This window comes from Ailuropoda melanoleuca, chromosome 6 (assembly GCF_002007445.2).
Source record: "Ailuropoda melanoleuca isolate Jingjing chromosome 6, ASM200744v2, whole genome shotgun sequence".
NCBI lineage: Eukaryota > Metazoa > Chordata > Mammalia > Carnivora > Ursidae > Ailuropoda > Ailuropoda melanoleuca.
In genome coordinates, this window is record NC_048223.1 from 37,183,180 (window position 1) to 37,210,628 (window position 27,449).

Consider the following 27,449-nt stretch of genomic DNA (forward strand, 5'->3'; position numbering starts at 1 on the left):
AATATAGGGGCGCCTGGGTGGCTCAGTCATTGAGCGTCTGCCTTCAGCTCAGGGCGTGATCCCGGCATTCTGGGATCGAGCCCCACGTCAGGCTCTTCCACTGGGAGCCTGCTTCTTCCTCTCCCACTCCCCCTGCTTGTGTTCCCTCTCTCGCTGGCTGTCTCTCTCTGTCAAATAAATAAATAAAATCTTAAGAAGAAGAAGAAAAAGAAGAACCTAATATAGCAGGGACCACGTGACACTTGCCTCCTTGGACTTGGCCCACTCGGACCTCAGGCTGGGTAGTTGCAGGTTGAACTAACGCTGAGTGCTTAGGATAGGGGACACTGGAATGAACCTGGTGAGGTTTGAGGTGATTCTGGGGATCCCAGAGTTGTTCCTCCCAACCAGCAGTCACTTCGTTTCTCATTCTTGTTTATGCAGTTGTCTGAAGCAGACATTACCACTGTGCTTATCCACTTCCCCGATCTGTCCTGCACACAACCACTAAACTAATCTCTACATTCTGGTTTAGCCCTTTCCTGCCCAGATCAATGTGCCCAGTTGCAGCCTCCATTCCAGGGGCTCCCTACTGAATCAGAGGGTCTTGTCATTCCAGTCCAGCAGTTCCCAGTGTGTCTCTCACTTTCCCCACCCATCTTAAGTTATTTCCTTACTGCTTGAATCTCCGGCTTGGCCAACTCTACATTTCAAAGCCCACTTCAAGGTTATCTGCCTCCATGGGGGTTTTTCAAGACCTGGCCCACAGAAGCCTGCCCTCAGAACTTGTAAGACATGCTGTCTCTGGCACAATTCAGCCTTTCTTTTATGGAGGGCTATCTTGTGTAACTCTTGAGTTATGAAGGTTTTCCTGCATTTGTGCCTTGATTCCTTGGGCTTTAAGTTCCTTGAGGACAGAGCCCTGTTTGTTTTGTTTGAATTCTGCTTTTGACCAGAACTTATATAATAAGTAGATCCTCAAAAAACATAATTTGGTTCATTTTCCCAGCATAAAATGCTAGTTGAAAATATAAAGACTTTTATTTATGCATAAATATGTATTACCAGTGATCATTTTTATAATGAGTATTCTTTTTTAAAAACAAGATAGTAGATAAATGCTGGCAAGGATGCGAAGAAAAGGAAACCTTCATGCACTGTTGGTGGGAATATAAACTAGCAGAGCCAGTATGGAAAGCAGTATGGCAATTCCTCAAAAAATTAAAAATAAAACTAGCATATGATGCAGCAATTCCACTTCTGGATGTCTATCCAAAGGAAATGAAAACGCTGTGTCAAAGACATATCTGCTCTACCATGTTCATAGTAGCGTTATTTATAATAGCCGATACATGGAAACAACCTAAGTGCCCACTGATAGATGAATGGATAAAGAATATAAGAACTATATATACATTATATACATACTCCCCTTCCCCCCCCCCACAGCAGCCCTAACACCTGACTAATCTAGTCTCCGTTTCTATAATTTTGCTCATTTTTTAAAAAGATTTATTTATTTGACACACAGAGAGCACAAGCAGGGGGGAAAGCAGGCTCCCAGCCAAGCAGGGAGCCTGATGTGGGTCTCGATCCTAGGACCCTGGGATCATGACCCCAGCCAAAGGCAGACACTTAACCGAGTCACCCAGGCACCCCATGTAATTTGGTCATTTTGTGTAGAATTTCATTTTGATTTATTGACAGTGTTTGGAGAGTATTTCTTTTTATAGAGATTTAGTAGGTACTCAGTATAATATTGTATGTATATCATTTATCTCAGTTCTGCTTGTGTTAACATTACCAGTTTCAGTGAGATATCGAAAATTTCTTTCCTTCAAGTCCCTTTACCTGCCCCTGTTTATAATGTTCTTAAAATTTCCTCTGTATAAATTGAGAATCACATCAGACAATGCACGAGTGAGTATATGGGACAGGAGACACCAGACTGGGAGGGGACGCTAGACGAGGCCTGGTGGGCTTTGATCTTTTGAGGAAAGAGGAAGTCATAGGAACCCCAGAGTCCCTCCTCCTGGCCAGCGTCACTTCGTTTCTCCTTTTCATTGTGTAGTTGCTTGAAGGAGAAATTATAACTATACTTACCAACTTCCCTAATTTATCCTACACGCAACCACTAATCCTTTGCTTAAACCATCAGATGTCATTTAGAAAACTCAAACAGGGAAGGAAAGCATATTAACTTATTTTCACACTTTAGTTCTTCCATCTTGATGTTCCAAGATTCCTTTTTTAATCATTTAATTTCTCTTTTGAAAACTTCCTGTAGCTACTTTTTAAGGGTAGGTCTGCTGTTGACAAATTGCCATTGTTTTTCTTCATCTGAGAATGTCCATGTCCTCTTCATTCCCAATTCTCACTGGATATAGAATTTTGAGTTGACAGTTCTTTTCTTTTAGCACTTGGAAATGTTGTACCGAAAAGGAAAGGAAATATTATGCCACTTTTTCTGATCTCTAAGGCTTCCAATGAGAAATTTGATGTCATTCAAATTGTTTTTCCATTATAGGGAAGGTGTCATTTCTCCCTGGATGCTTTCAAGATTTTGTCGTCAGTTTTCTGAAGTTTGACTATGATATATCTTGGTATAGATTTTTTGGGGGGTTAATCTTGTTTGGGATTTGATCAGTTTCTTGAATCTGTAGGTTTAGGTCTTTTGCCATATTTGGAAAATATTCAGCCATATTTATTTGAATACTTTTAAAGCCCTACCTTCTTTCTCTTCTACTTTTGGAATTCCAGTTGATGTGGAGAATAAAGGCAAAGGAATTGTACTTTAAATCTCCTTATGACTTACAGCCCATTGACAAGTACTTGGGAGAGGCAGAATGACCTTCTTCAAGGAGCTTAGCTGCCTCAATGATAATATGCTAAAGGCAAAAGGCAACCTTATCTTAATATTAACCTGACCTCCAAGATCCAGTCCTCTTTAAATATGAAAATCCTTTTGGAAACTTCCTTTGTCTTTACTTCTCCCAACTCCAAAGTATAATTCCTCACAACCCCAGTGCACCTCTTTCCCACCACAGGTCCTCTCCCTGTCCTTTAATAAAACCACTGCAGTGAAGACATCTCAAGAATTCTTTCTGGTCTATTGGCTCCAAACCCCACCATTTCCACATCACAGCGACACAAATATTAGATGTTTTCTCAAAATCCCACAAATTCTTGAGATACTGTTAACTTTTTTTTTCAATCTATTCTCTGTCTGATCAGATTGGGTAATTTCTATTATCTGTCCTCAAGTTCATTGATTCTTTCCTTTGTCCTCTCCATTTTACCATAGAACTCATCCAGTGAGGGTTTTTTTTTTTCACTTTTTTTCAGATCTAGATTTTCAATTTAGTTCTTCATTTCCTTTATTTCTTTGCCAAGACTATTTTTTTGTTGTTGTTGTTGGTTTGAAGTGCGTTTGTGAGTGGACTAGTGGGTAAGAAGATGGCGGCAGAGACAGTGGAGCTCCATAAGCCAAAGCTTGCTGAACTAAAACAGTAATGTCTTGCTCGTGATTTGGAGACTGAGGGAATAAAACAAGATCTTATGAACAGGCTCTAGGCATATCTTTTTTTTTTTAAGATTTTATTTATTTATTTGACAGAGAGCACACAGCAGGGGGAGCAGCAGGCAGACGGAGAGGGAGAAGAAGGCTTCCCATCAAGCAGGGAGCCCAATGTGAGGCTCAGTCCCAGGATGCTGGGATCATAATCTGAGCCGGAGGCAGACGCTTAACCTACTGAGCCACCCAGGCCCCCAGCTCCAGGTGTAGCTTGAAAGCATGCTGAAGAGGAGGCAAATGAAGAAAATGTACTGGGAGGTGAGACAGAGGAAGAAGAACCAAAGCCCATAGAACTGTCTGTCAAAGAGGAAGAACCCCCTGAGATGGAGCAGCATCTGTTGATGTGGCCGCAGAGAAGAAAGTGGTAAAAATTGCATCTGAGATACCACAGACTGAGGAAATGCAGAAGAAAGCTGAACAATTCAATGTGCCTGTGAGCTTGGAGAGTAAGACCGCCTCCTGGGCAGTGAGATTTGGGATTTCTTCAGTTCCTTCAAAAGGCCTGTCATCTGATGCCAAACCTATGGTTAACCTGGATAAACTAAAGGAAAGAGCTCAAAGATTTGGTTTGAATGTCTCTTCAATCTCTAGAAAGTCTGAAGATGATGGAAAGCTGAAAAAGAGGAAGGAACAATTTGAGATTGTTACAATTCAGCTGGAACAGGAACCACAGAGGATACAGAGGCAAAGAAGAGGAAAAGGGCAGAGTGCTTTGGGATTGCCTGATGAAAAGCTCTTAATTCTCTCTGTTCTCCAGTGGTTTCCATCTCTTTGACTTTTCTTGGTCATATATATACCTAAAGGCACAGTCATGTGCCTAGATCCTGCCTCACAATGAGAGAGCATGGATCCCGGGTACATTCAGGAACTCCAGCAGCAGTTTGACTCATTGCTGTTCCAACTTTAAGGCTGTTCTTGTGTTGTTGTTTTTAGAGACAGAGCGTGCATGTGTGTAAATGCATGCAAGTTGCGGGGGAGAGGGAAAGAGAATCTTTGTTTTTAAAGATTTTATTTATTCAAGAAAGAGAGACAGAGATAGTGACAGAGAGCATAAGCAGGGAGGAGAGGGAAAAGCAGACTCCCTACTGAGCAGGAAGCCCAACACGGAGCTCCATCCTAGGACCCTGATCATGACCTGAGCTGAAGGCAGACTGAGCAACCTAGCCGCCCTGAGAGAGAGATTCTTAAGTAGGCTCCACGCTCAGCTTGGAGCCTGACAGAGGGGCTTGATCTCATGGCCCTGAGACCACGATCCTGAGCCTGAATCAAGAGTCGGACACTCAACTGACTGAGCCACCCAGGGACCCTTGTGTTGTTGATTTGTAATCATTTTTTTTGCTTGGTAATAAAAAGCATATAGAAAATGAAGTGCATTTGTAGTTGCTCACTGAAACATTTTTACACTGGCTGCTTTAAAAAATCTTGTCAGGTACACCATGCAATATGTGCCCTCCTTAATACCCATCACCGGCCTATCCCAATCCCCCACCCCCCTCCCCTCTGAAGCCCTCAGTTTATTTCCCAGAGTCCATAGCCTGTCATGGTTCATTCCCCCTTCTGTTTACTCCCCCCTTCATTCTTCCCTTCCTTCTCCTATGGATCTTCCTGCTATTTTTTATGTTCCATAAATGAGTGAAACCATATGATAATTGTCTTTCTCTGCTTGACTCATTTCACTTAGCATAATCTCCTCCAGTCCCCATCCATGTTGCTGCAAATGTTGGGTAATCGTTCTTTCTGATGGCTGAGTAATATTCCATTGTATATATGGACCACATCTTCTTTATCCATTCATCTGTTGAAGGGCATCTCGGCTCCTTCCACAATTTAGCTATTGTGGACAATGCTGCTATGAACATTGGCGTGCATATGGCCCTTCTCTTCACTACGTCCCTATCTTTGGGGTAAATACCCAGTAGTGCAATTGCTGGGTCATAGGGTAGCTCTATTTTTAACTTTTTGAGGAACCTCCACACTGTTTTCCAGAGTGGCTGTACCAACTTGCATTCCCACCAACAGTGTAAGAGGGTTCCCCTTTCTCCACATCCTCTCCAACATTTGTTGTTTCCTGCCTTGTCCATTTTTGCCATTCTAGCTGGCGTAAGGTGGTATCTCAATGTGGTTTTGATTTGAATTTCCCTGATGGCTAATGATTTTGAACATTTTTTCATGTGTCTGTTAGCCATTTGTATGTCTTCATTGGAAAAGTGTCTGTTCATATCTTCTGCCCATTTTTTGATTTGATTATTTGTTTCTCGTGTATTAAGTTTGAGAAGTTCTTTGTAGGTCTTGGATACCAGTCTTTTATCTGTAGTGTCATTTGCAAATATCTTCTCCTATTCCATGGGCTGCCTTTTAGTTTTTTTGACTGTTTCCTTGGCTGTGCAGAAGCTTTTTATCTTGATGAAGTCCCACTAGTTCATTTTCTTTTGTTTCTCTTGCCTTTGGAGATGTGTCATGAAAAAAGTTGCCGTGGCCAATGTCAAAGAGGTTGCAGCCTATGTTCTCCTCTATGATTTTTATGGATTCCTGTGGAGGGCACATATCGCATAGTGTACTGGGTGTTATACGCAAATAACGAACCATGGAACACTACATCAAAAACTGAGGATATACTGTATGGTGACTAACATAACGTAATAAAAAATTAAAAAAAAATAAAATGCAGATTCTGATTCAGTAGGCCTAAAAAAAAAAACAGGTGATGGGTATTAAGGAGTGCACTTTTGGTGATGAGCACAGGGTGATTATGGAAATGTTGAATCACTGTATTGCACACCTGAAACTAATGTAACATTGTATGTTAACTAAGTGGAATAAAAGTAAAAAAATTAAAAATAAAAATAAGGATTTAAAAAAAATTTGTCAGGTAATTTCAACATCTGTATCACCTTGGTGTTAGCATCAGTGGGATTGTCTCTTCCTGCTCACTATTTGCCTGGTTCTTGGTATGAAGAGTGATTTTCAGCGCTGGAACTTTTGAGTACTACAAGACTCTGGATCTTATTTAAATCTTCTGTTTTAGAAGGCCTTCTCGATGCTGTCCAAGTTCAGGTTCCCTACTCAGCCTCTGTTGTTATCCTGGGAAGTGCGGATGGGGGGTACCTAGTTACTGCTGGGCCAGGGTGGGAATTCAGTCTGCCCACTGAGCTCTGCTGATACCACCCTAGCTGGAGGGGGCAGGAGGCGTCAGTACTGCTCCCCTTGTGGCCTCCACGGACGTGGTGGAGGACCACATTGCTGCTGGCAGGGGTGAAAATCCTGACTCTCCACTAGGCCTCTTCTGACACCACCTGGGCAAGTAGGAGTAGAAGTCTTGGGTCCCCATTTGGCCTGGCCGGCAGGGTATAGGTGGTATTGCAGTTTTTTCTACAGTTTTTATGGCTGGAGTAGAGTGGTTATTATCTAAAAGGTTTGTTTGTTTGTTTTGTTGTTGTTTGTTTTTTAAGATTTTTTTTTGAGAGAGAGAGACAGAGCACAGGCAGAGGGAGAGGCAGAGGGAGAGGGAGAAGTAGGCTCCCCCTGATCAGGGAGCCCTATGTGGGGCTTGATCCCAGGACCGCAAGATCAGGACCTGAGCTGAAGGCAGACATTTAACTGAGTAAGCCACCCAGGTGCCCCTAAAAGTTTTCTTTCTAGGCTGCCCCTTGCTAGTCCTTTGGGTAGAGAGAGCAAGTCCCCCCCTTTTTTGGGTCTGTACCAACTAGTTTCTGGGTACAATTAGTACTGGGTTTCTCCAGTACTCAGTCTGAGCTATATAAGGCAAAAAGAAACCCTGGGAATCACCACCATGTCGTTCTGTCAGTCCCCAGGTCCCTAGCCAGTCTGTCTTCTTTTCTCCACTTTTCAGAGTCTCCTTATGTTTGTCTTATTATATGTGAAGTCTGGGGGTTTTTTGTTTTTGTTTTTTACCTATACTTAGCAGAGGGAATAGGGAGACATGTGTTTACTCCATATTTTCCCAGGACCAGAAGTCCCCAGCGCCTTTTAGACCATTTACTATGCATGATCTGGCATACAGCAGCCAGCAGAGACAAAGTTCCCCTGAATTGATGGTGAACTCCCTCCTCACCAACCACCTACCAGCACAATGGCCCAATGTGTTCTGCTCTGTGATTCTGAGTTCACCTTCTAGAATTTTAAATCATTCCAGCCTGGTTTGAACAGGCATACTCCAGTTTTCCACCACTTGCCACTTCTCAGCCCCTTAGAACTCTCTCAACCAGAGGCCCCAAAGAGGCTGTTCCTGCATTGTTGAGGGAATGAACTGTATCTATGTCTTCCTGGCTTGGCTGAAGAGCCATGGTCCCCCTTTGCTACGAAGCAAGGCTTTCAGCATGGCCGAAAGGGAGCCATGGCCCTTCTCCCCATGTCCAGGATCAGTGGGTCTGGTCCTTCTGAATGGCAAGCCATTCATGAAAGTCCCTTTGAAGATAAAAATATTTTGAGTTAAAATATTTTTGGTATACTACTTTTAAGCCTCAAAATTAATGAGTAATGTTTATAAAACCAATTGTCAAAGATGAGATTTTCAGATGTCTGAAAATATATTATCAAATTTCCCCTCCACTTCCCCAACCAGATAAGAAAAGATTACTATTTGTTTCAGTCATTCCTAATTAATGATTTTAAAATACCTAGCTTAGGGAAATGCAGCAGGAGAGACATCTGTCCAAGTGGAGTAGCAACAATGCTTGTACTCTTAAACTTAACACATTTTTTAATTATCAAAAATTTTAGACACAAGAATAGAGAGAAAAAATGAACTAATTTAATAACTATTGTACAGTTACATTTGCTTCTATATCCTTTATTATTTTTTTCTCAATTTACTTACGTATTTAAAAACAAATCCCAGGGGCACCTGGGCAGCTCAGCCAGTTAAGCGTCTGCCTTCCGCTCAGGTCCTGATCTCAGGGTCCTGGGATTGAGCCCCTCCTCAGGCTCCCTGCTCAGCGGGAAGCCTGCTTCTCCTTCTCCCTCTGCCCCTCCCCTCTTCTCGTGCTCTCTCTCTCTCTCTCTCTCTCTCACTCAAATAAATAAATAAATTTTTTAAAAAATAAAAATAAAATAAAAACAAATCCCAGATACCTTTTATTTCATACCAATATACTTCAGATTTGGACTCTTTTAACAAATCTGGAAATTTTCTTGTGTAACCACAATGCTATTACCACATCTTAAAAAAGATAGTGATCATTCTTTGGCATCATCTAATACCCAAATTTCCCCAATTGTCCCAAGAATGTCTTTTTTTTTGAGAGGTAAAATATACGTGACATAAAATATTCCATCTTAACTATTTTTTAAGTACACAATTCAGTAGTAAGTACATTCACATTGTCATACAGCCAATCTACAGAACATTTTTGCTCGTGCAAAACTGAAACCTTGTACCCATTAAACAATGACTCTCCATTCTCTCCTCCCCTCACACTCTGGAAACCACCATTCTATTTTCTCTCTATAAATTTGACTCTTTTAGATAACTCATATAAATGGAATTATACAGTATTTGTCTTTTCACAACTGGCTTATTTTACTTAGTGTAATGTCCTCAAGGTTTATTCATATTGCAGCATGTGTTAGAATTCCATTCCTTTTTAAGGATGAATAGCATTCCGTTGCATGTGCATACATTCTGCTTATCCATGCATCTGTCAAGGGGTATTTGGGTTGCTTACATGGTTGGTTTGTTGGGACTAACGCTGCTATGAATATGGGTGTACAACTATCTCTTCAAGACCTTGCTTTCAGTTCTTTTGGTTATATATTCAGAAGTGGAATTACTGGATCATATGGTATTTCTGCATTTAATTTTTTGAGAAATTGCCATACCATTTTCCACAGCAACTGCACCATGTTAATTCCTACCAGCAGTGCACAGGGCTCCAAGTTTTCCACATCCTTGCCAACACTTATTTTCTGGCATTGTTTTATTGATGGTAAGGGTCCTGATGGGTGTGATATGGTATCGTGTGTGTGTGTGTGTGTGTGTGTGTGTTTGAGAGAGAAAGAGAGAGTCATGGGGGGAGGGGCAGAGGGAGAGGGAGAGAATCTTAAGCAGACTCCATGCCCATGCAGAACCCAACATGGGGCTCAATCTCACGACCCTGAGATCATGACCCGAGCCAAAATTGAGAGGCAGCCATTGAACATACTGAGCCACCCAGGTGCCCCTTCTTGTGGTTTTGATTTGCATTTTCCAATGATTAGTGATGTTGAACATCTTTTCCTCTATTAGTTATTTGTATGTTTCCTTTGCACAAATGTCTGTTAAGTCCCTTGCCCATTTTTAAATTGTGTTGTATTTCTTTTTTGTTGAGTTGTAGGAGTTCTGGATATTAACCTCTACCAGTTATTTGACCCAAGGACGTCTTTTTACAATTGATCTATTTGAACCAGGATCCAACACAGTCACCTTATATTATATATATTTTATTGTCTAATCCGGAGGAAATCCCTCTCCCTGTTGTTTTCCCTGTCATTGACTTGTGGCCGAATTCAGGTTCACAGTCATGTAGACTTACAGTTTTCTATCTTAACTTTGCTGCTGCCCTCCAAAATGTTCTGCTTTTGCCCTTGATAATTTCAGCAGTGAAATTTCCCCTATTGAAAAATGAGTGTTTCTCAATCAAAGGTTCCTAGAAGACTACGCCCAAAATGAGAAGAGGAAGCTTTCTTGGTATCTGGGAACCTGCCTGTGGGGAAGTGGGCATTGGTGGAAGGAATGTAGGAGAGGTATGAGGATCAGATGGGAGTGAAGTGAGCACATTCAGGTCACCAGCCTGGCCTGAAAGAATGGAAGTGTTTCCCATGACTCTACCGGTGTTACCCGGGGGACCCCCCAGCCCCTGCCAACCCCATGACCAGGAGCAAGTCAAAGACTATACGCCAGCCATAGGTGGCACAGGGCAGATCCTGGGGGACTCTTCCAGGACTACACTGAGGCTCTGCTTCCCAGGGGACACTGGAGAGGTAAGTCCTGTCTCAGGGCTGCCCTGAATACATGGGGCATTTCTAGGAGTCCCTGAGGGCACAGGGGCAAGGCTGAGGGGGCTCAGGAGCCAGGACATGGTAACAGAGACCACTGAGTGAAAATCTATGGTCACTGATAATATCTGGGGACTCTAAAAGATCACTAGAGTTATCTCTTGGATTAGAATTATCACTGATTTTTAAAAATAATACATTTTCAAAATTTTCTCGAGTGAACAGTAAAAAAGTGACATTCTATTTAAAAATAGAGCAAAACCAGGGCACCTGGCTGGCTCAGTCAGTAGAGAATACAACTCTTGATCTCAGTCAGGACTGTAAATTCAAGTCCCACACTGGGTGTACAGATTTCTTAAAAATAAAATCTTTAGGGGTACCTGGTGGCTCAGTTGGTTGTGTCTGACTCTTGAATTTGGCTCTGGTCATGATCTCAGCGTTGTGAGATCCAGCCCCATGTTGGGCTCCATGCTAGACCTGGAGTCTTCTTGAGATTCTCTCTCACCCTCTCCCTCTGCCTCCCCTGCCACCTGCATGTATGCTCACTCACGCTCTCGCTCGCTCTAAAAAAAAAAAAAAAAACTTAAAAAAATAAGAGTAAAAATAGATCAAAGTCTTCAGGATTAACAGAGATATGCTTAAGGATGACCATTATTGATAACTGACTTCTCCAGAGATCTGTCGGCTGGAATGGAAGTTCTCCAGACTTTCCTTAGAGCCCAGAAGGGCCAAGCAAGAACCCAGAAATGTGGCACAATCCAGGGAAGACCAAGCATGGTGGAGCGGAGCAGTCTCCCCAGAGTCTGGAACTGAGGCCCCTATTCCTGGTTCTGCCCGCAGCCCTGGTGAGGCTTGGGACCTGTGAGGAGGAGGCCCAGCCTTCTGGAAGCCCCTGCCAAACCCACTGGAGCCTACCCACTGGGCCAATTTCTTTAACCCAGGAGAGCTTTATCCCAGGTTACTGCTTCCAAACTCCCAGACACAAATGATACCTGCTATTCCAAAAGTATAGAACTCTTTATTATAAACCCAGGATACAGAAGAGAAATGATAAACATAGGCATATCTCAGCTGTCTTTGAAATTCTCTGTGCATACAAAACAGGTACGAAAGATACTTTTTTGGAATTGTTTAAAAATAATCCCCAAGATCAAAGTGAGGATAAGTGCATGGTTAGCTAAGTGCTTCATCAAGATCATGCAGAGAGGGGCCTCCAGGTCCTCCCAAGACCCTGAGGAAAGGTACTTTGCCCTAGCCCTGGCTGGGTGTGGAGCAGCAAAGACATTTTCTATTAGATTTAGGGTCCTAGGGTCTGCCCTGGGACAGAGATCTGAGACCATGACATTTTCTCCCCCGAGGAGAGCTTGAAGATAACGAGCATACAAGTCCCCTGGGAGAGAAGAACAGCTGTGTCTGCAGCTTACTTGCTCTGCGAGTTCAAGCAGCTCTTTCTTGCTCTGTGCTTCACTGAAGGCACACATATGCTGGCATATAGGTTTCTTTCCAGAGTTAAGTTTCAATGAAGAGGGAAAAAAAGAGAAGGAATACAAGTGTGTCCCACCTTTGTCCAAGGTTAGGCCCCCTCGATAGTGATTCAAACCCAGCTACTGCCGGTTCTCCCCACTCTACTTAGTTCTCAGGTGGAGAAACTGAGGCCTAAGATGTGTGGACAGGTCAGGGCTGGTTCCGCTGGTCCTTTTAGTGCCAGTGGCTCTGGATTTCACTGTCTTGGCTGATAACCCAGCATGCGGACGTGCCACTTATAGCCACTGATTCCGTGCGGGACATGAGATGCCATGCCCACAGCTATGAACAGTGGCTACAGATGTGACTGCGGGGTCGGCATCTCCAGGAATTGGGAGGCAAGTGGAGCACAGATTACCTCTACTACTGCAGGAGGAAGCAGGGGCAGACAGATAGATGCACACACGATCAGGGTCCCACGGCAGTCCTCAGGGCAGGGACAGGGCCTTGGCGAGGCGAGTCCAGAACCAGGACTTGGTGCAGGGGTTTGTGTAGTCACAGACGGTGATGAACCGCAGGATGCTGGGAAACTCTTTCTTCATTGCCTTGTACTTGATGGGGATCAATCGCTTCTGATGGGCACCTGCAAGCCAAAGAGTTCCGAGCTGGCACCAGGCCCTCACCCCACAGTAGTGGGGGGATCAGTCCCCAGCCCAGGGGTTAACAGCTCTCCCCCACAATAAGCACCCCTGGCACACATTCACCCACACAGAGGGCAGTTGTGTACACACATGCTCAGGTGTGCAGAAACCTACAGGAGTTCCTTGGTGCTGCGTCCATGCCCTTGGTGAGGGACCGATGGCATCCTAAGGCCCTGCCCACCCACTCCTCCCTGGCAAAGGCAGTGCTTACCAGGAGAGAGGCTGAGTGCAAACTTAGTCTGGAAGTCACATTCCTTGCTTTGCAGGTAATCATCAGAGACAACCACCACCATTCGGCGGCACCTAAGGGAGAGTGGACAGGCTGCAGGCACTGTGGCAACCTAGTTCAGCACACCCCCAGGGGACAGACTCATGAGGAGTCTACTGTGCCCAAGCTAGACAGGGCCCGGCTAGGAGAATCCCAGCATCTGAATCTCTCGGGCAGGGCTTTGTGTACCCACCCACTTGCCCCCTGGCCACTTAGCCAACCTCTTCTCAATCAGCTCACTGGCAATGGACCAGACACAGGTGCCAGGCAGGACATCACGATCGGACACACACAACTTCAGCCGATAGTTTGTCTGTTCCAGCTGCCGGATCATCTCCTGAACAAATTGGATATCGCTGGGGCAGTAGCAGATGAAGGCATCAAAACGCTCAGGCATTTGCCCTGGGTGCAGAGCACAAGGATGACGTCAAAGCTCTACAGGGGAGGAGCCAGCCAGGAACCCCAATTTAGGTGACCCTCATTCTGAACCCTACACCAATCCTGAGATGACACTAAGAGAAAATGCCCTTACCTAGGAGAGGGAAGATGAGTGTCTCTCCCCTCACCCCACCCCCTCCGGGGGCCAAGCCCTGGGTTGACCATGAAACAGACACATCGTTTCATGAGTCTCATACCACCTCTGAGGTAGGATTATTATTATTCCCATTTCTTAGGTGAGGAAATGGGGAGATCAATCAGGGAGATTGAGTGACTTGCCCAAGAGGCCACAGCCCACCTGCTTTCAAAATCTATGCTTTTTAACACAATACCCTATGGCCCACCTGTCACACCTGGGGAGTAATATTGGATCCTTACCCAAGGGGTCATCAAGCATGGTGATGCCGCCCCGCTCTGGTGTCCGTGGGTCACTGCTGTCTACAGCAGGCACCTGTAAGGGCTTCTCAGACTCCTCCTGCTGCTGTTTCAGAATATACTTTTGGCAATCCTCCTCTGTGGAGAAGAGACAGGGTGTGGCAGTCTCCTCCGGTTTGTCCCATGCCTACCCACAGTTAGGATCCAGCCCTTTTCCCACTCCCTTAACTATGATGTGCTCCAGGCCTGTTCCGGCAAACTGGTTCCATCCACAGTTCAACAGCTCTGAAAAGTTGAGTTCCCATCTGGCTCTGACCATCCCAAAGGGATGTCATTGCTATTCTGGTCATCTGGAAAGTCATCAAGGCCAGGCTTGGGTCTTTCTGTCCCTTTGTCCTGGCCCTCCTTCCTAGAACTCTTCAGAGTAGAACCCAAGGTCTGCTGCTTCTAGGACCCATGGCTGATAGGAGCAGGGGACTGGGCATGCAAGAACGGCTCAGGAGACCCAGAGGTTATGTGCAGTGAGGGCAGAGGCCCCAACCAAGCAAGATGCATCACCTGTGGGCCACTGTTCCTACACCTATGCAAGCATATTATGTGCCAGCAAGTGGCAGGAAGGAGTGCATTTCTCAGGGACCCGAGGTTTCCATGACTGTCAGCTTTCAGTCCCTCACCTGCCCTGTTGCTCTACCTGAAGCAGTCCTGACTCCCCCACAAAGGACCCCGATTCTGACTCCTGGCCCTACCTGAAGGTCTTTGCCTAAGATGTTTCCCTATGTTCTCTGCCTCTCCCCAGCCTTCACCCCCTTTCTCCAGTTCCTATCACCCCACTGAAGGAGAGACCTGGCCTCACACGGTGGTACCACCTGCGCGGGTTGCCTCCAGCGCCCCCACCCCACTCCAGGCAGAAAAGGAGGACCTCTCCAGGGGAGGTTAGATGCTGAGGCTGGTGAAGGTCAGCTCCCTCATCGCCCTAGGCATGAGGCCGGAAGCGCGTGTCCTCACCGATGCTGGGCCCCAGTTCCACCAACACGTCCTCGCGGCCCAGCTTGGTGAGCAGCTCAAGCAGGCGGCCCACCGAGGCTCCAGGGCGTCCCTGCCAGTCGTCCAGCAGCTTGCCGGTGGGGTCAGCGTGCGTCTCCAGATGCCGGATCTCCAAGTACTCGAAGCCCATCTCCTCGGCCAGCGCGGTCCAATCGGCCGCCACCTGCGTCCGCACGTTCAGGAACAGCGACAGGCGGCGCCGCACTCGCACGTTGAGAGCAGCCAGGGGCAGGGAGGACGTGGAGCAGACCGCGGACGCGGACTCCGCGCCGGAGACTTCTGCAGCCATGGCGGGATACCTCGGAGCCTCGGCGCTGTCGAGTCGCGTCGCCTGTCCGCGCTTCCTCCTTCCTTTACCGCCACCCCCGCCCCCGGCCCCGCCCCGCCGGTTTCTGTTTCCGAGAAGCGCCGCCCTGCCCTTCAATCTGGAGCCCGAGCAGCTGTGTGAAGGTGGGGATGTCCCACCTCCGCTCTCGGGGTTTGGGGCAACAGGGGAGATGGGAACCGGGGACCTGCCGTTTGAGGTCTGTGGAGGCCCACAGACCAGTCCTCCGGGGTCTAGTGCGGGGGTGGAGGGGCGTCACACGACCCTACTTTGGGGGTTGTAGGAAATAGGGGCCTTGCTCTTTGGGGTCTTGTAGAATCACATCCTTTCTGTGGGGGATCTGAGGAGTTGATATGGTACTGCCCTCAAGGATGGCGGGGAGAGGGCAAAGGAGGAGACATCCCTCCCCACACACGCCCGTTCCTGGATCTCTTGGGAAGGCACGATCCAGAGTGAGGTGGGAAAGGGTATACTCCCTTCTGAAGTCTGAGGCATGCCATGGCTCTGCCTTTGAAAGGTGGGAACCCTTATGGGGCTGGGGGTAACAGGGCACCCTGGCCTTTGGTGTCTAGGAGAAACTCAGTACTACTCTCGGGGGTCGAAGGAACACATTACTATTGGGAGTCAAGGGGGCAGCTGTCCTTGCTCTTTAGAGTGGTGGGGGGGGTTGAGGGTGGGAAACACAGTCCTGACATAAGGAGCTCTGGTCTTTCAGTTAGTAGGTATTTAGTGGTCACCTACTAAGTGTCAGGCATGTTTCAGGGACCCCGGATATAATCCCCTCCTTGCCTCGGTGAAGACCCCAGCCTAGTGTGGGAGGTGGGCACCAATTAAACAAACCCAAACCACTGTAAAATTGGTAGGTGCGTGGTACTCTCCTTAGATAGGAAGTTTGTCACATCTCAACAACTTTATACGATCTGTTCTCCGCCGCACCAGTCCCCAATTCCCTCTGTGTTCTCGAAAGACTTCCCAGGAGAGCGCAAGCAGGTCAGGGTAAGGGTCTGGGGCCTCTGGAAATTATTTAAGATCCCCAGCTTGGGTGCTGAAATCCAGGAACAGCAGAGAAAACAAGGGGGAAGAGGAATTAAGAGTCCCCGCCTCCTGCCCAAGCAGGAAGAGCTGGGCGGGGGGTTTGGGGTTGGTGCTGGCTGTCTCCTCCTCTTGGGTTTGGTAGCCTGCAGTGCGCAGGGTTATAGGGGAAACAGACCCGGCTACGGCGGATTTTATTTCAAGATACTGAAAGGTCATGCAGCGCCTGGGTGGCTCAGTGGTTGAGCTTCTGATCCTTGGTGTCAGCTCAGGTCAGGATCTCAGGGCCTACAGATCTAAGCCCCATGCGGGTTTCATGCTTATTATGGAGTCAGCTTAAGATACTCTCCCTCCCCATCTGCCCCTCCCCCAGCTCTTGCGCTCGGGCTCTCTCTCTCAAATAAGTAAAAAATGTTTAAAGATTATATATTTATTTGAGAGAGAGCGCGCGAGAGAGCACAAACGGAGGGGAGGGGCAGAGGGAGAAGCAAGCTCCCCACTGAGCAGGAAGCCCCATGCGGGCGGAATCCCAGGAACCCGGGAAAATGACCTGAGCCAAAGGCAGACGCTCAACGGACTGAGTCACCCAGGCGCCCCAATAAATAAAATCTTAAAAAGCAAACAAACAAACAAACAAAAAAAAACCCACAAGACACCGAAAGGACTCTTCAGTAGGCAGACTGCTGGGGAAAGGTTTTCTGCCGGCATTTCTGGGCGGGACTTCGGAAGTGTCCACCTCCTGGTTGGCAGCCTTAGGCTATCCCAGGCGGGGCTTCGGGGTTTTGGGGGGGAAGACTCTACCAAAACAAGAGCTCTGCAGTTTGATTAGAAGCCGGGGGGTGGGACTTGAGGTAGACACCCCTTCTGGTTGGCTGAGGTGGGAGGTGGGCGAGACTTCGGGGCGGGGCTGTGGGCAGGGTTAAGGAATCAGGGTCTGCGCCTGCGTGGGCTGCCGTCTGTTAGCTCTACGCTGTTCCCTGCGGACGGGGAGATCTACTGGGCCCAGTCGCGCGATGCGGAGGCTGCAGGTGGTGCTGGGCCACCTGACGGGCCACCCTCATTCTAAGGGGGAGCCGGCGCCGCAGGCAGCGCCGTGCTTGAGTGGTGCCCCGCGGGTGTCGCCCGAAGACGTGGTGGTGGTGCACGGGCGGCGCACGGCCATTGGCCGAGGGTGCCGCGGCGGCTTCAAGGTGAGGGCCCTGGGTCCGGGCGCGGGTGGGAGACGGCGGTCCTGAGCGGGCTGGGGTCTGGTCCCTCGGCGTCGGAGGTGGCTCCGCGCCCGAGCTGTGACCGCTCTGTGTCTCTCTGTGGGGTGGGGGAGCGGGGGTCCCGGGAACCCCGTGCACTGCTGGCGGGGGATCACCGTGGCCGCGCCTCCCGCTGCAGGACACCACCCCTGATGAGCTGCTCTCTGCTGTCATGACCGCGGTTCTCCGGGACGTCAAGCTGAGCCCAGCCCAGCTGGGGGATATCTGCGTGGGTGAGCACACTGCCCAGGCCCTGGACTTGGTCCTCCGCGCCATCCATCGGGCCAGAGCCCTCCTCACACACCCTCCAGGCACCTTCCAGGTGCTTTCACTGAAGGGAATGTCGAGGGACTCCATGCAATGAATTGAATCGTTTCTTTAGGGCTAGATCCTACCCTTCCCTCCCGCCTCCAGGCACTTTCTGCCCCTCCACTCCTACCCAAGCACGTTCTGCCTGTTAAGTATGATGGAAAGCAGCCATCTCCGTGTCATTGTAACACCCAAGCTGTTGGCACAGGAGTTTGCGGACACCGTAGGAGACAGGGGCCAGGGTTCCCCAACCCATCCTGCCTGTGCCACCACAGAACAGAAGGACCATCAAAAACCATGTAGTTCAGCCCCTCACAGATGAAGACATTAGGTCCTGGAAAATTTGCCCCAGAGACTGGACCTGAATCCAGAGCCTCTTGACATTCAGTCCAACCCTTTACCTCCAACCCTACTCCTCTAGCCTGAAAACAACAGAACTTGGCCAGACTCCTATCAAGTAGGTCCCATCCTTAGGTGGGGAATCACTGTTCCACCTCTGAAATGCCAGCAGGGTTTGGCTGAAGACACACAGAGTAGTGTGCATTTTTAGAAATTCATTTTCCTAACTGACAAGACAAGTTCATTGACTGCAAGCTTTGCATTGCAATCTTCTTTCCATGTTTCCTTGAAAAGCAGGCAGCCAGCCTGCCCACTGTGCATTGATTTGGGAAAGCAGGGTGCAGGGCAAGGGAGCTTGTGACTCTTGGGGACTGGGTTTAATTGTATGACCAGGGCAAGCTGCTGTATGACTGGCTCCTTGAAATTCCAGAGCCCCAAGGGAGCCTGCTGAGGGCTTGTGTTGTTGAAGGAAGATCTGGAATGTCCCCTTTCTAGTATTCACAACTGTACCTTAGTGTCTAGAATACTATCTGGCACTGAATAAAGGTTTGTTGTCCACAGGAAATGTGCTTCAGCCGGGGGCCGGAGCAATCATGGCCCGAATTGCTCAGTTTCTGAGGTAAACTTTTCTAGTTCTAGCTGGGGTTTGGCCATTTGGGCTCTTGAGTAGGCTCAGGCCCCAGGGAACTCAGCCTATGAGTGGAAGAGGATCAGGTTGGACAGCAGACCTGGATGCAGCCAGGGTCCTTGGCCCCCTGCTTTTGTGGACACTACCTTTCCCCTACTTTGGCATTGTCTTTGGTGGTTTTGGGAGTTTTTTGTTTTGTTTTATTTTGTTTTTTTAAGTAACCTCTGTGCCCAGTGTGGGGCTTGAACTCAGGACCCTGAGTTGCATGCTCTACCGACTGACCCAGCCAGGTGCCCCTCCACTACTTTGTTTTTTTTTTTTTTTTTTTAAAGATTTTATTTATTTATTCGACAGAGATAGAGACAGCCAGCGAGAGAGGGAACACAAGCAGGGGGAGTGGGAGAGGAAGAAGCAGGCTCATAGCAGAGGAGCCTGATGTGGGGCTCGATCCCACAACTCCGGGATCACGCCCTGAGCCAAAGGCAGACGCTTAACCGCTGTGCCACCCAGGCGCCCCCCCTCCACTACTTTGAAGGAAGGTTGCATTATGGGCACTGAGCCAGGACAAACAGCACCTTTGGGACTAGAGCAAAGGCCTCTGTGGCCTAATGATTTAGCCAAAGTCAAATTGTTGCTTTGCCTTTTGTGTGGACTCTACCCTCTTTTGCCAGGTAACTAACCAGGAGGGCACACTAAAGAGTGATTTTGAAATTTTTAAAGCTGGTTGAGCAAGCTGAGACCTGCAAGGGGTAGACTTGGGGATGTGGCAGAACCCTGGGGTGAGGGGCAGCCCAGGAGGGGCCCTGGGAAACTTGCCCTTCACCACTTGCTATTCCAAGATAAGGAAGGAGGGCTTAAATTATTGTCATGTGTAGATTTAAGAATGACTTAACTTTGCACTCCCTACTACCTGGAGAAGAAATAATAGGAACTTTAGCCAGTGATGGAACGGGAAAATTGACAAAACCTCTGAGGACTAGGAGAGGTTCAGACTGCTTAGCATGGAGTTCAAGCGCTCCCTCGATCTGGCTCCAGGCTTACCATCCAGCCTTATTTCCCAGCTGTTTGTTCGCCTTGACTTTTCCTCTTTCAGCCCACCTGTCTGCCCATTGTCTTCCCTGTGTTGGTCATTCTGTCCCCTTGTAGTGCTCTCCCTGCCTCCTCTCTCTGCACTGTTATTTCAGTCTCTGCTAGCTGATCCCTTTTCTGTGTGTTGGTTGGCCATCCTCTAGGGAGTGTCAGCATCCCTCAGGTGGTGCTTTGTATTGACCAGGTATTTAGTGAACAGCTGGTAGATTGGATGAAGAGGTGATAACCAGGTAGTAACTAGCTAGTAAGGAGTTAGGAGACCTGGGACGGGTTACACAGGCTGCATGGGCCTAGGAGGCCCCCCTGAGAGATTCTCAGCAGAGCCTGGCCTGGGCACCAGCTCACGTGTTGCTGACCCTGGCTGCACACCAGAATCACCCCCTGAAGTTCTGAGTCCATGGGTCTGAGGAGGGCCTGGGAATTTTCTCAGGGTTTTATACCCTTGGTCAGGGCAGGTTACATCAGGAGAGACAGCCCCACCAGCTTCTAGGCCTGGGACCAGTGTGGAAACCTAGGCAACATGCCCAAACAAGGGACGTTAGAATACTTGGTACCTATAAAGGGTTCTTTGTCCAGCCGGGAACAGACCTTCCAGGGAGAGTGGGAACATATAGCGCTAGCTGTATAGTTACTGGTAAGGCTGATGCTTGAGTGAGTTATTTATTAAATTTTTAAATTTTTATTTATTTATTTTGCCCTGGTTCTCTGCCCCAGCAACAGATCCTGTTCCCTGTTTTTTTTGTTGTTGTTTTTTTGGTTTTTTTTTTGGAGGAAAGGGATGTATAGTTTTCTTTTTTTTTAATCTTCAAAGGAAGAGAAAGAAGGATCCCTGTGGTCCAACCAGTTTTCCTTGCCTTTGGGCTATTCTCAACCTTGGTTGAGAAGAATCACAGAAGGAAAGAGCATGTATTTGTGGGGCCCTGGGGAGCAAGTGCCTGCAGAGATGGGGTCTGCCTGATATGGATCTGGCCTGGAGAGGGGACAGGGCTATTTGTTCCCCTGGGTTTTGCACCCCTTGATGGGGCAGTCCTATTGACCAGGAGCATAGGCCTGCTTTCCATGAAAGCCTGGCAGAGGAGAGGGGACTGACTGTGGTCTCACTTTCTGTTTCAGTGACATCCCAGAGACCGTGCCTTTGTCCACTGTCAATAGACAGTGTTCATCTGGGCTCCAGGCGGTGGCCAGCATAGCTGGTAAGTTGTGACGGGGTGGGTGCCCACTGCTACAGCTTGGCCTGGGTCCTGGTTCCATTGGTTTGGGTCAGCAAGGTCACTTTCTATTGGGTAGGCAATAAGAATTTCTGAGAGGACTGTCTGGGAGAGCCCCTTGCCACTGCACGCAGCCTTTTTGGACACCTGGGTCTTACCATCTCTGAGGCTGGGGCCGAGTCCTTTTAGAGACCAGGTGGGAAAGAAGCTCCTCTGTTTCCAGAACAGATGGACTCTGATAAAGAATGTTTATGAAATGCTTTTGTTGCAGGTGGCATCAGAAATGGGTCTTATGACATTGGCATGGCTTGTGGGTAAGAATTTCTTTCTGCCAGAGCTTACTAACCAGCTTCTAATAATAAAACTAATTTTCATGTCCTGAGTTCTCAGAGGCCATGGTTATAGAATTCTCCCTTAGCGCTTTTAGGCAGATGGCTGGGAGTAGGTTCCTACAAATTCAGCTTAGAAGTAGCCCCCAGCTCTGGGTGCTCAGGAATTGCTCACACCTCTCAGCACTAGTGGGGAAAGGGAATTGGCTTTTAAAAGCTTGCTGTCTTGGAAATTTGTCAGGCAGGAAAATGAAAGTATTTTGAGAAAATATAGCCTTTGGGTTTCCTTCTGTGGCCCTTGTTGATTTATGATGCAATTGAGACATTGCAGTTTTGGTTTCCTAAATCCAGGGACCGTCGCCTACTCTATAACTAGCCTGTTCATTTTATGAGGCTGTAGGTCCCCTTGACCCCCTCCTTGGTACCAAGGTAGAAACTTGGCAGCTGCCTGCTGGACTCTGAGGGGCGTGGTCAGCTCTGTGGTGGTTCGGTCACAGTCAGCTGTAGCTCTGTCTTCAGCGGTAGCACCTGGAGCCACAGAAGGTGTACCAGGCAGTGCCTCCAGGGAGGGGAAGGGCCCTGGGGCCCAGTCCGGGTGGGCATCTAGGATCGGGAGGCAGGCAAAGCCAGGGCTCTGGCAGGCTCTGGGAGGTGAGCAGCCCCAGGATTTTGACACATTCTCTCTGCCTTTCATTTCCTCTTTGTAGCATTTCTTGATTAGAGTGTTGTTGGGCCGCCTCAGAGCTGTGCTGCCTGGCACTGGTTGTCTGCACTTGTAAATAAAGCCAGAGAGACCACACTGCAGAGCCTTCGGCCAGGCAAGGGCCGCTAGCAGTCTGCCCTTTGATTTCTCTCATGTCCCTCTACTTACTGGGGGAGGGAGAGGTCTGAATAACTTAAGGAGAAGGCTAGAGTCTCCATGAGTTCTTTAGAGGGCATCTGAGTCCCCAGGCACGTTGAAGACTATGTTTCTAGAGTATTGAGGGTCTGGGCCAAGACCATCCCCCACAGGCTTTGATCATGAAGAGCCCAGGGCTTCCTGGTTGGGAATGGGCTCTGGGGCCTGGTTGGGAATGGGCTCTGGGGCCAGACACCTAAATCTGGATCCCTGCTGAGTGACTATGGACAAATTACGCAGCTCTCTGGGCCTCAGTGTCCTCGTCTATAAAATGGGGATAACTACCTCAGTCCTGTTGGTTGATAAACGGAGTAATAACAGCAGCTACCACTCTGGGACATAGGTCATGTGACTAATGCTGTTGAAAGCTAATATCTGAAAAGCTTTTCAAATAGCAGAGAGCATGTGAAAAGCATTTAGAGTTACAGGTTATCCCTTGAGGCCCTATGTTCCTGCGTCTCCTTGAGGGCCTTTTTTTTTAAACTTTAATTGAGAGAGAGAGAAAGCACACTCGCACTCACCCGAGGCAGGGGGGAGGGGGAACAGAGGGAGAGGGAGAGAGAAACCCAAGCAGACTCCTTACTGAACATGGTGCTGGACTTGGGCTCGATCTCAGAGCCCTGAGATCAGATCTGAGCCGAAACCAAGAGTCGGACGCTTAACCGACTCCGCCACCGAGGTGCCCCCCGTCCCTTTGAAGGCCTTTTTGACAGCTCTAAGCTGAGATCTTCCCTTGCTCTGAGCTCCTAGCACCTCATAGTCAATGCGGGTCAGACGCCCTTTGGTCTATGGCTTCTAAAATATTTGGCTGTTCTACCCTCTGCACCTGAGGGCACGGCCCGGGGTTCCTGGATGAGGTCGGCACCAGGTGGCTCTCCTTGGGAACTGCTCACCGGCCGGCTGCAGGAGCATTTGTGTTAGGCAAGCATAGCCCTGCCTGGGAGTGTGGACTGTGCAGCGCTCTGTCCTGGTGTGGGGGTGGAGGTGACTCAGCAGCCCTGCACCCCCAGCTCTGCCTTGCCAGCCAGTGCCCTGCCCAGGGTTTCCAGGCAGCCTGCTGGGTTTCCCAGGGCCCCTTGGCTGTTTCCCAGGACTCGCAGGATGCAGAGCTACCCCAGGGCAGTCCTGAGGGTGACGATCTCCTCCGCTGCCTCCTCAGGGTGGAGTCCATGTCCCTGGCTGACAGAGGGAACCCTGGGAATATTACCTCACGCCTGGTTGAGAAGGAGAAGGCTAGAGATTGCCTGATTCCTATGGGGTGAGTGTGCCCCCTCAGCTACCTTTCTGGCCTGGAGCAGGTGCACAGAGATTTGGATCATCTGTGGCCTCCTGCTTTTGGGCTTGTTCTACTTGGCTGGCACATGGGGATGGGACTTGCTGCCTCTGACTTCCCTTTCCTGAGGCCTCCAGGTCCTCTGTGCCTCTAGGTTTCCAGTCGTGGCCCAGCCTATTACTCCCACCCTGAGGGGCCAGTCACATAAGGAACCAGGGCAGCTGACATGCCAAAGTTTTGTTGGAGGCCTAGAAACTTGAAGTGGAAGGGCTTTGAGTTGGAACACACTGGTAAGGGGGCTTGGGTCCCATCAGATGCCACATCACAGTGCCTTGCTTTTGCTCAGCACCTTAGCTCTGCAGCCAACATCACTGAGCCTCTGGGCCATTCCCCAGATTCATAAGCAGGGAGTCATGGCTCCCCTGAATGTGAGATTTGAGGCTCAGAGAGGGACAGTGCCCTGGCTGCCTCCACATCCAGTGACCCCATCTCCCAGGAAGCCTGTAAGGCCAGAAGCCCAGGTTGGAAGACCTAGCTGTGGCTCTGGGTTCCCAGGGTGAGGGCCGGCTCTGGTCACAGTGAGCAGAAAGCCTGTGGGTGGCCTTCCCAGAGGGCCATGGGGGCCTTCCTCTCCCCACCTGAGAGCAGCTTTCCTCAAGGCATAGGAGAAGCTGGCTAAGAGGAACCAGTTAGTGTCCCCACCCATTCCCTCATCTGCCCCTCTGCTAGGCTGGTCTTTCTGGTGTACAAGCTTCTCGGGGTCCAGCCAGCACTGCTGCCTCCCTCTCTGTGCCCCCACACTCCACCCTGAGTCATCTCCTGTCTCCATGGCGTGGACTGGCCCTCCTGTCCTCCCCTGCTTACAGCCGCAGGGACCCAGAGTTGCAAGCAGAGCTCTGTGGCCTGGCCCAGGCCCGCAGGCTGCTGGGCACATCCCCACGGTGTGCTGGTTTTGTTTTAGGATAACTTCAGAGAATGTAGCTGAGCGCTTTGGCATTTCGCGGGAGAAGCAGGATACCTTTGCCTTGGCTTCCCAGCAAAAGTGAGTGCTGTTTGGGGATGCAGTGTTTAAGAGGCTGGAGAGAGGTTTTGAGGCTGGATTAAGTGGCCTCAGGTAGAGCTGCCCTTAGGCTACAGGTGGGCAGCGAGCGGTTTCCAAGCCTAGTGCCCGCCAGGAGGGAGAGGTGGGCAGGGGCCAAGGCGTGCTAGAAGCACGTTGGTAGTTCTTCCGTGTCCTGTTACTGTCTATTCACCCTGCGTCCCTCCCTAGCTGGGCTTCGGTTTCCCCATCTATTCATGAGGAGTGTAATGAGGGCCAGGACTCTTCTCTGATTGTCTGTGGTTTGGTGATTCGATATGGCAGCCACAGGCTTCTCTAGCTCACCTGGTCCATGGGGCCTGCACTGCTGGGGACCCTGGCATTCCAGCCTCTGGACCACTCCTGGGTCTGGGGTAGCCTCAGAAGACCTCCAGGGGCTCAGGCCTCTGGGCAGGGGCAGGCTGAGGTTGACAAGCCCTAGATGCCCAGAGAGGACAGCAAAAGAAGGGAGTGGGCTTCTCTGAGGAAGTGGTTCTTAGGTACTTGGGGGTCAAGGAAACATTTGACAACTTCTTGAAAACTGTGGGATCTTCCCCAGGGGAAGCCCCTGGGCACTGACATCTTGCATATGACTGCAAGGATCACCCTAAAAACACTTTGTGCTTTTGTACTGTTTAAATACTAAGATTCATTAAGCAGTGTAGTGTATGTCATTTTAAACATGTGGAAACTGGGGAACAGATGAAATTGAGCCATTGGGTTGGAATGAACAAGTTGGTAGAACCCAGCACAAATATTCCTGGGGCTCCGTTTTCAGTTTGGCCCAGAGAACTGAGCAGACTCAATCCCTCTTGGGTGAAGGGCTCAAAGGGGGAGGCAACACATCTAAACCTCCCTTGCCCTTCAGGCTTGGGATTGGCCAGGATCTGAAGATAGGAGGCTGGTGGTGAAGAAGGCCCCATAAGGCCTCAGGCCTCCCACACCCTCTGAGGCGAGAGTGTCTCACATTTAGCAGCCCAAGCTTGTGTGTCTTCCCCAGTAGGCAGGGGCAGTGGAGGCAGTGGGAGGGACCCCTGGGAGGAAGGGACCTCAAGGGAGCCTGAGCCTGGCTGTCCATGGTGCTGGCAGGGCAGCCAGAGCCCAGAGCAAGGGCTGTTTCCAAGCTGAGATTGTACCTGTGACCACCACGGTCCGTGATGACAAGGGCACCGAGAGGAGCGTCACTGTGGCCCAGGATGAGGGTATCCGCCCCAACAGCACCATGGAGGGCCTGGCCAAACTGAAGCCTGCCTTCAAGAAGGGCGGCTCCACCACAGCTGGTGAGACGGGGCTGGGGAGGGCCAGGAGGGGCAGTGTCCCTGCGGGGTGCTCTCTGGGAGCCTGGAGCCGCCAGGCAAGGTGTGCAGGTGGAGCTTCTCTACCCTGCCCCGAGGCATCCTAACCCTACGATTCACCTCTAGGAAACTCTAGTCAGGTGAGTGATGGGGCAGCTGCCCTCCTGCTGGCCCGGAGGTCCAAGGCAGAAGAGTTGGGCCTTCCCATCCTTGGGGTCCTGAGGTCCTATGCGGTGGTTGGGGTCCCACCTGACATCATGGGCATTGGACCTGCCTATGCCATCCCTGTAGCTTTGCAAAAAGCAGGTAAGGTGGTTCCTTCGTAGTCTCTATCTGTATCCCACTCCTGCCTCTCGTGCTGTTGCTGGAATGGGGGGAGGTCATGCGAGTGCTGCAGAGTGAAGGTGGGCCAGGCTAGCATCCCTACCCCAAGCCCTTCCTGACCCACCTGGTACCCATCTGCCCCTGTAGATTAGAACACCAAGCAGCCTTTAGGCCATGAATGGGATGGGGCCCTGGGGAGACAGAGTCCTACCAGGGGGACACTGGGTCAGCTCAGGTCTTTTCCCCTTGTCCCCAGGGCTGACGGTGAATGATGTGGACATCTTTGAGATCAACGAGGCCTTTGCAAGCCAGGTGAGCTTTCTTCTCTCCCTGGTGCCTGGGCCCTGGATAGCCGAGCTGGAGCCGGGGGGCATGTGCAGGCGTTGGGGACGGTACTGTGGCTGATACTCTGCCTCCTTCCAGGCTGTCTACTGTGTGGAGAAGCTCGGACTCCCCCCCGAGAAGGTGAACCCTCTGGGGGGTGCAGTGGCCTTGGGGCACCCATTGGGCTGCACTGGAGCTCGACAGGTCATCACGCTCCTCAATGAACTGAAGCGCCGTGGGAAGAGGTAAGCTGGGGTAGTTGAGGGGGAAGCGTATATGCGCACACTCTGAATAGACAATGCAGGGCCATGACCCCTGTTTTCCCTGAGGGCCGGGGGGAGGGGCACCCTGGCCTCCAGCAAGTACCTACCACCCTGTGTGTGGGCTTAAGTGGGCAGTCTGGGAACCGCATGTCCAGAGCTCTGGGCAGAGCTTGGTGGTGAGGCCTCTGCCCCTGGTGCCTTCACCCAGCCAACACCATCTTGCTTCCACAGGGCGTACGGGGTGGTGTCCATGTGCATCGGGACCGGGATGGGAGCCGCTGCTGTCTTTGAGTACCCCGGAAACTGAGCAAGGCCCCACCTCATTCTGCTCTGCTGGTGGCAGCGGCACTGGGACAGACATGGGACTGGTGCCACTGTACAGGCGTGGCTGAGGTTCAGGGATGCCTTCTGTCAGGTCACCCAGGCCACCACATGGGTCCTGGGGGTGAGGAGTGCAGCAGACAGTAAATACGTATTCTCATCTTGGTGGCTGTGGTTTTTGCCAAGGGCCAGTGCTGGCTGTCACGGGTCTTGCCTCTGGCCTAGCTGCATGCTGAGGGCAGATGAGGCAGGGCCTGGGCTGAGACCATTGCCCACCAAGGGGGTCCCTTCCCTCCCCGGAGCTTCTCAGAGGTCCTCCAGCATGCACCCC

At 49.8% G+C, this 27,449-nt stretch overlaps 3 protein-coding genes and 1 pseudogene across 6 annotated transcripts in view; 2 read left to right on the plus strand and 2 right to left on the minus strand.

The window, feature by feature from the left end:
• The first annotated feature begins 1,692 nt into the window (after positions 1-1,692).
• On the plus strand, positions 1,693-4,581 carry LOC100475544 (annotated as a pseudogene).
• Positions 4,582-11,542: 6,961 nt separating this feature from the next.
• On the minus strand, positions 11,543-15,191 carry MYD88 (MYD88 innate immune signal transduction adaptor). Its single transcript, XM_011218935.3, has 5 exons — positions 14,798-15,191; positions 13,796-13,930; positions 13,201-13,381; positions 12,923-13,014; positions 11,543-12,653 (listed from the first exon to the last, which is right to left on the minus strand). Exons 1-5 carry the CDS (start codon positions 15,123-15,125, stop codon positions 12,499-12,501), a joined length of 891 nt encoding a protein of 296 aa, XP_011217237.1. The 5' UTR covers positions 15,126-15,191; the 3' UTR covers positions 11,543-12,498.
• Positions 15,192-17,120: 1,929 nt separating this feature from the next.
• ACAA1 (acetyl-CoA acyltransferase 1) lies at positions 17,121-27,278 on the plus strand. Of its 2 annotated transcripts, XM_002914634.4 has the most exons (12): positions 17,122-17,383; positions 17,580-17,673; positions 18,650-18,707; positions 20,919-20,998; positions 21,285-21,327; positions 23,400-23,498; positions 24,475-24,555; positions 25,681-25,871; positions 26,013-26,192; positions 26,467-26,522; positions 26,634-26,779; positions 27,029-27,278. In XM_002914634.4, exons 1-12 carry the CDS (start codon positions 17,207-17,209, stop codon positions 27,102-27,104), a joined length of 1,281 nt encoding a protein of 426 aa, XP_002914680.1. In that variant the 5' UTR covers positions 17,122-17,206; the 3' UTR covers positions 27,105-27,278. The 2 variants fall into 2 exon arrangements, with proteins under 2 accessions (XP_019650104.1, XP_002914680.1); XM_019794545.2 differs by lacking the exon at positions 23,400-23,498 and having other exon boundaries at positions 17,121-17,383.
• Positions 27,240-27,449, minus strand: part of DLEC1 (DLEC1 cilia and flagella associated protein) — a 71,771-nt gene continuing 71,561 nt past the window's right edge. For all 3 annotated transcript variants that reach the window (XR_004626039.1, XM_034662237.1, XM_034662236.1), the window contains one exon: positions 27,240-27,350. Coding sequence is in view for 2 of the 3 variants with exons in the window: in XM_034662236.1 (XP_034518127.1) it covers positions 27,320-27,350 (31 nt within the window). In the remaining variant the exon portion in view is untranslated. The remainder of the gene's footprint in view (positions 27,351-27,449) is intronic.

Coding starts and splice junctions, on each gene's coding strand:
- MYD88 (XM_011218935.3), bottom strand. CDS start 15,125: ATGGCTGCAGAAGTCTCCGGCGCGGAGTCCGCGTCCGCGGTCTGCTCC. Junction 13,931..14,797: donor GGAACTGGGGCCCAGCATCG/GTGAGGACACGC, acceptor TCTTCTCCACAG/AGGAGGATTGCCAAAAGTAT. Junction 13,015..13,200: donor AGTGAGCTGATTGAGAAGAG/GTTGGCTAAGTG, acceptor ACTCTCCCTTAG/GTGCCGCCGAATGGTGGTGG.
- ACAA1 (XM_002914634.4), top strand. CDS start 17,207: ATGCGGAGGCTGCAGGTGGTGCTGGGCCACCTGACGGGCCACCCTCAT. Junction 17,384..17,579: donor GGTGCCGCGGCGGCTTCAAG/GTGAGGGCCCTG, acceptor CTCCCGCTGCAG/GACACCACCCCTGATGAGCT. Junction 25,872..26,012: donor GGGCGGCTCCACCACAGCTG/GTGAGACGGGGC, acceptor ATTCACCTCTAG/GAAACTCTAGTCAGGTGAGT.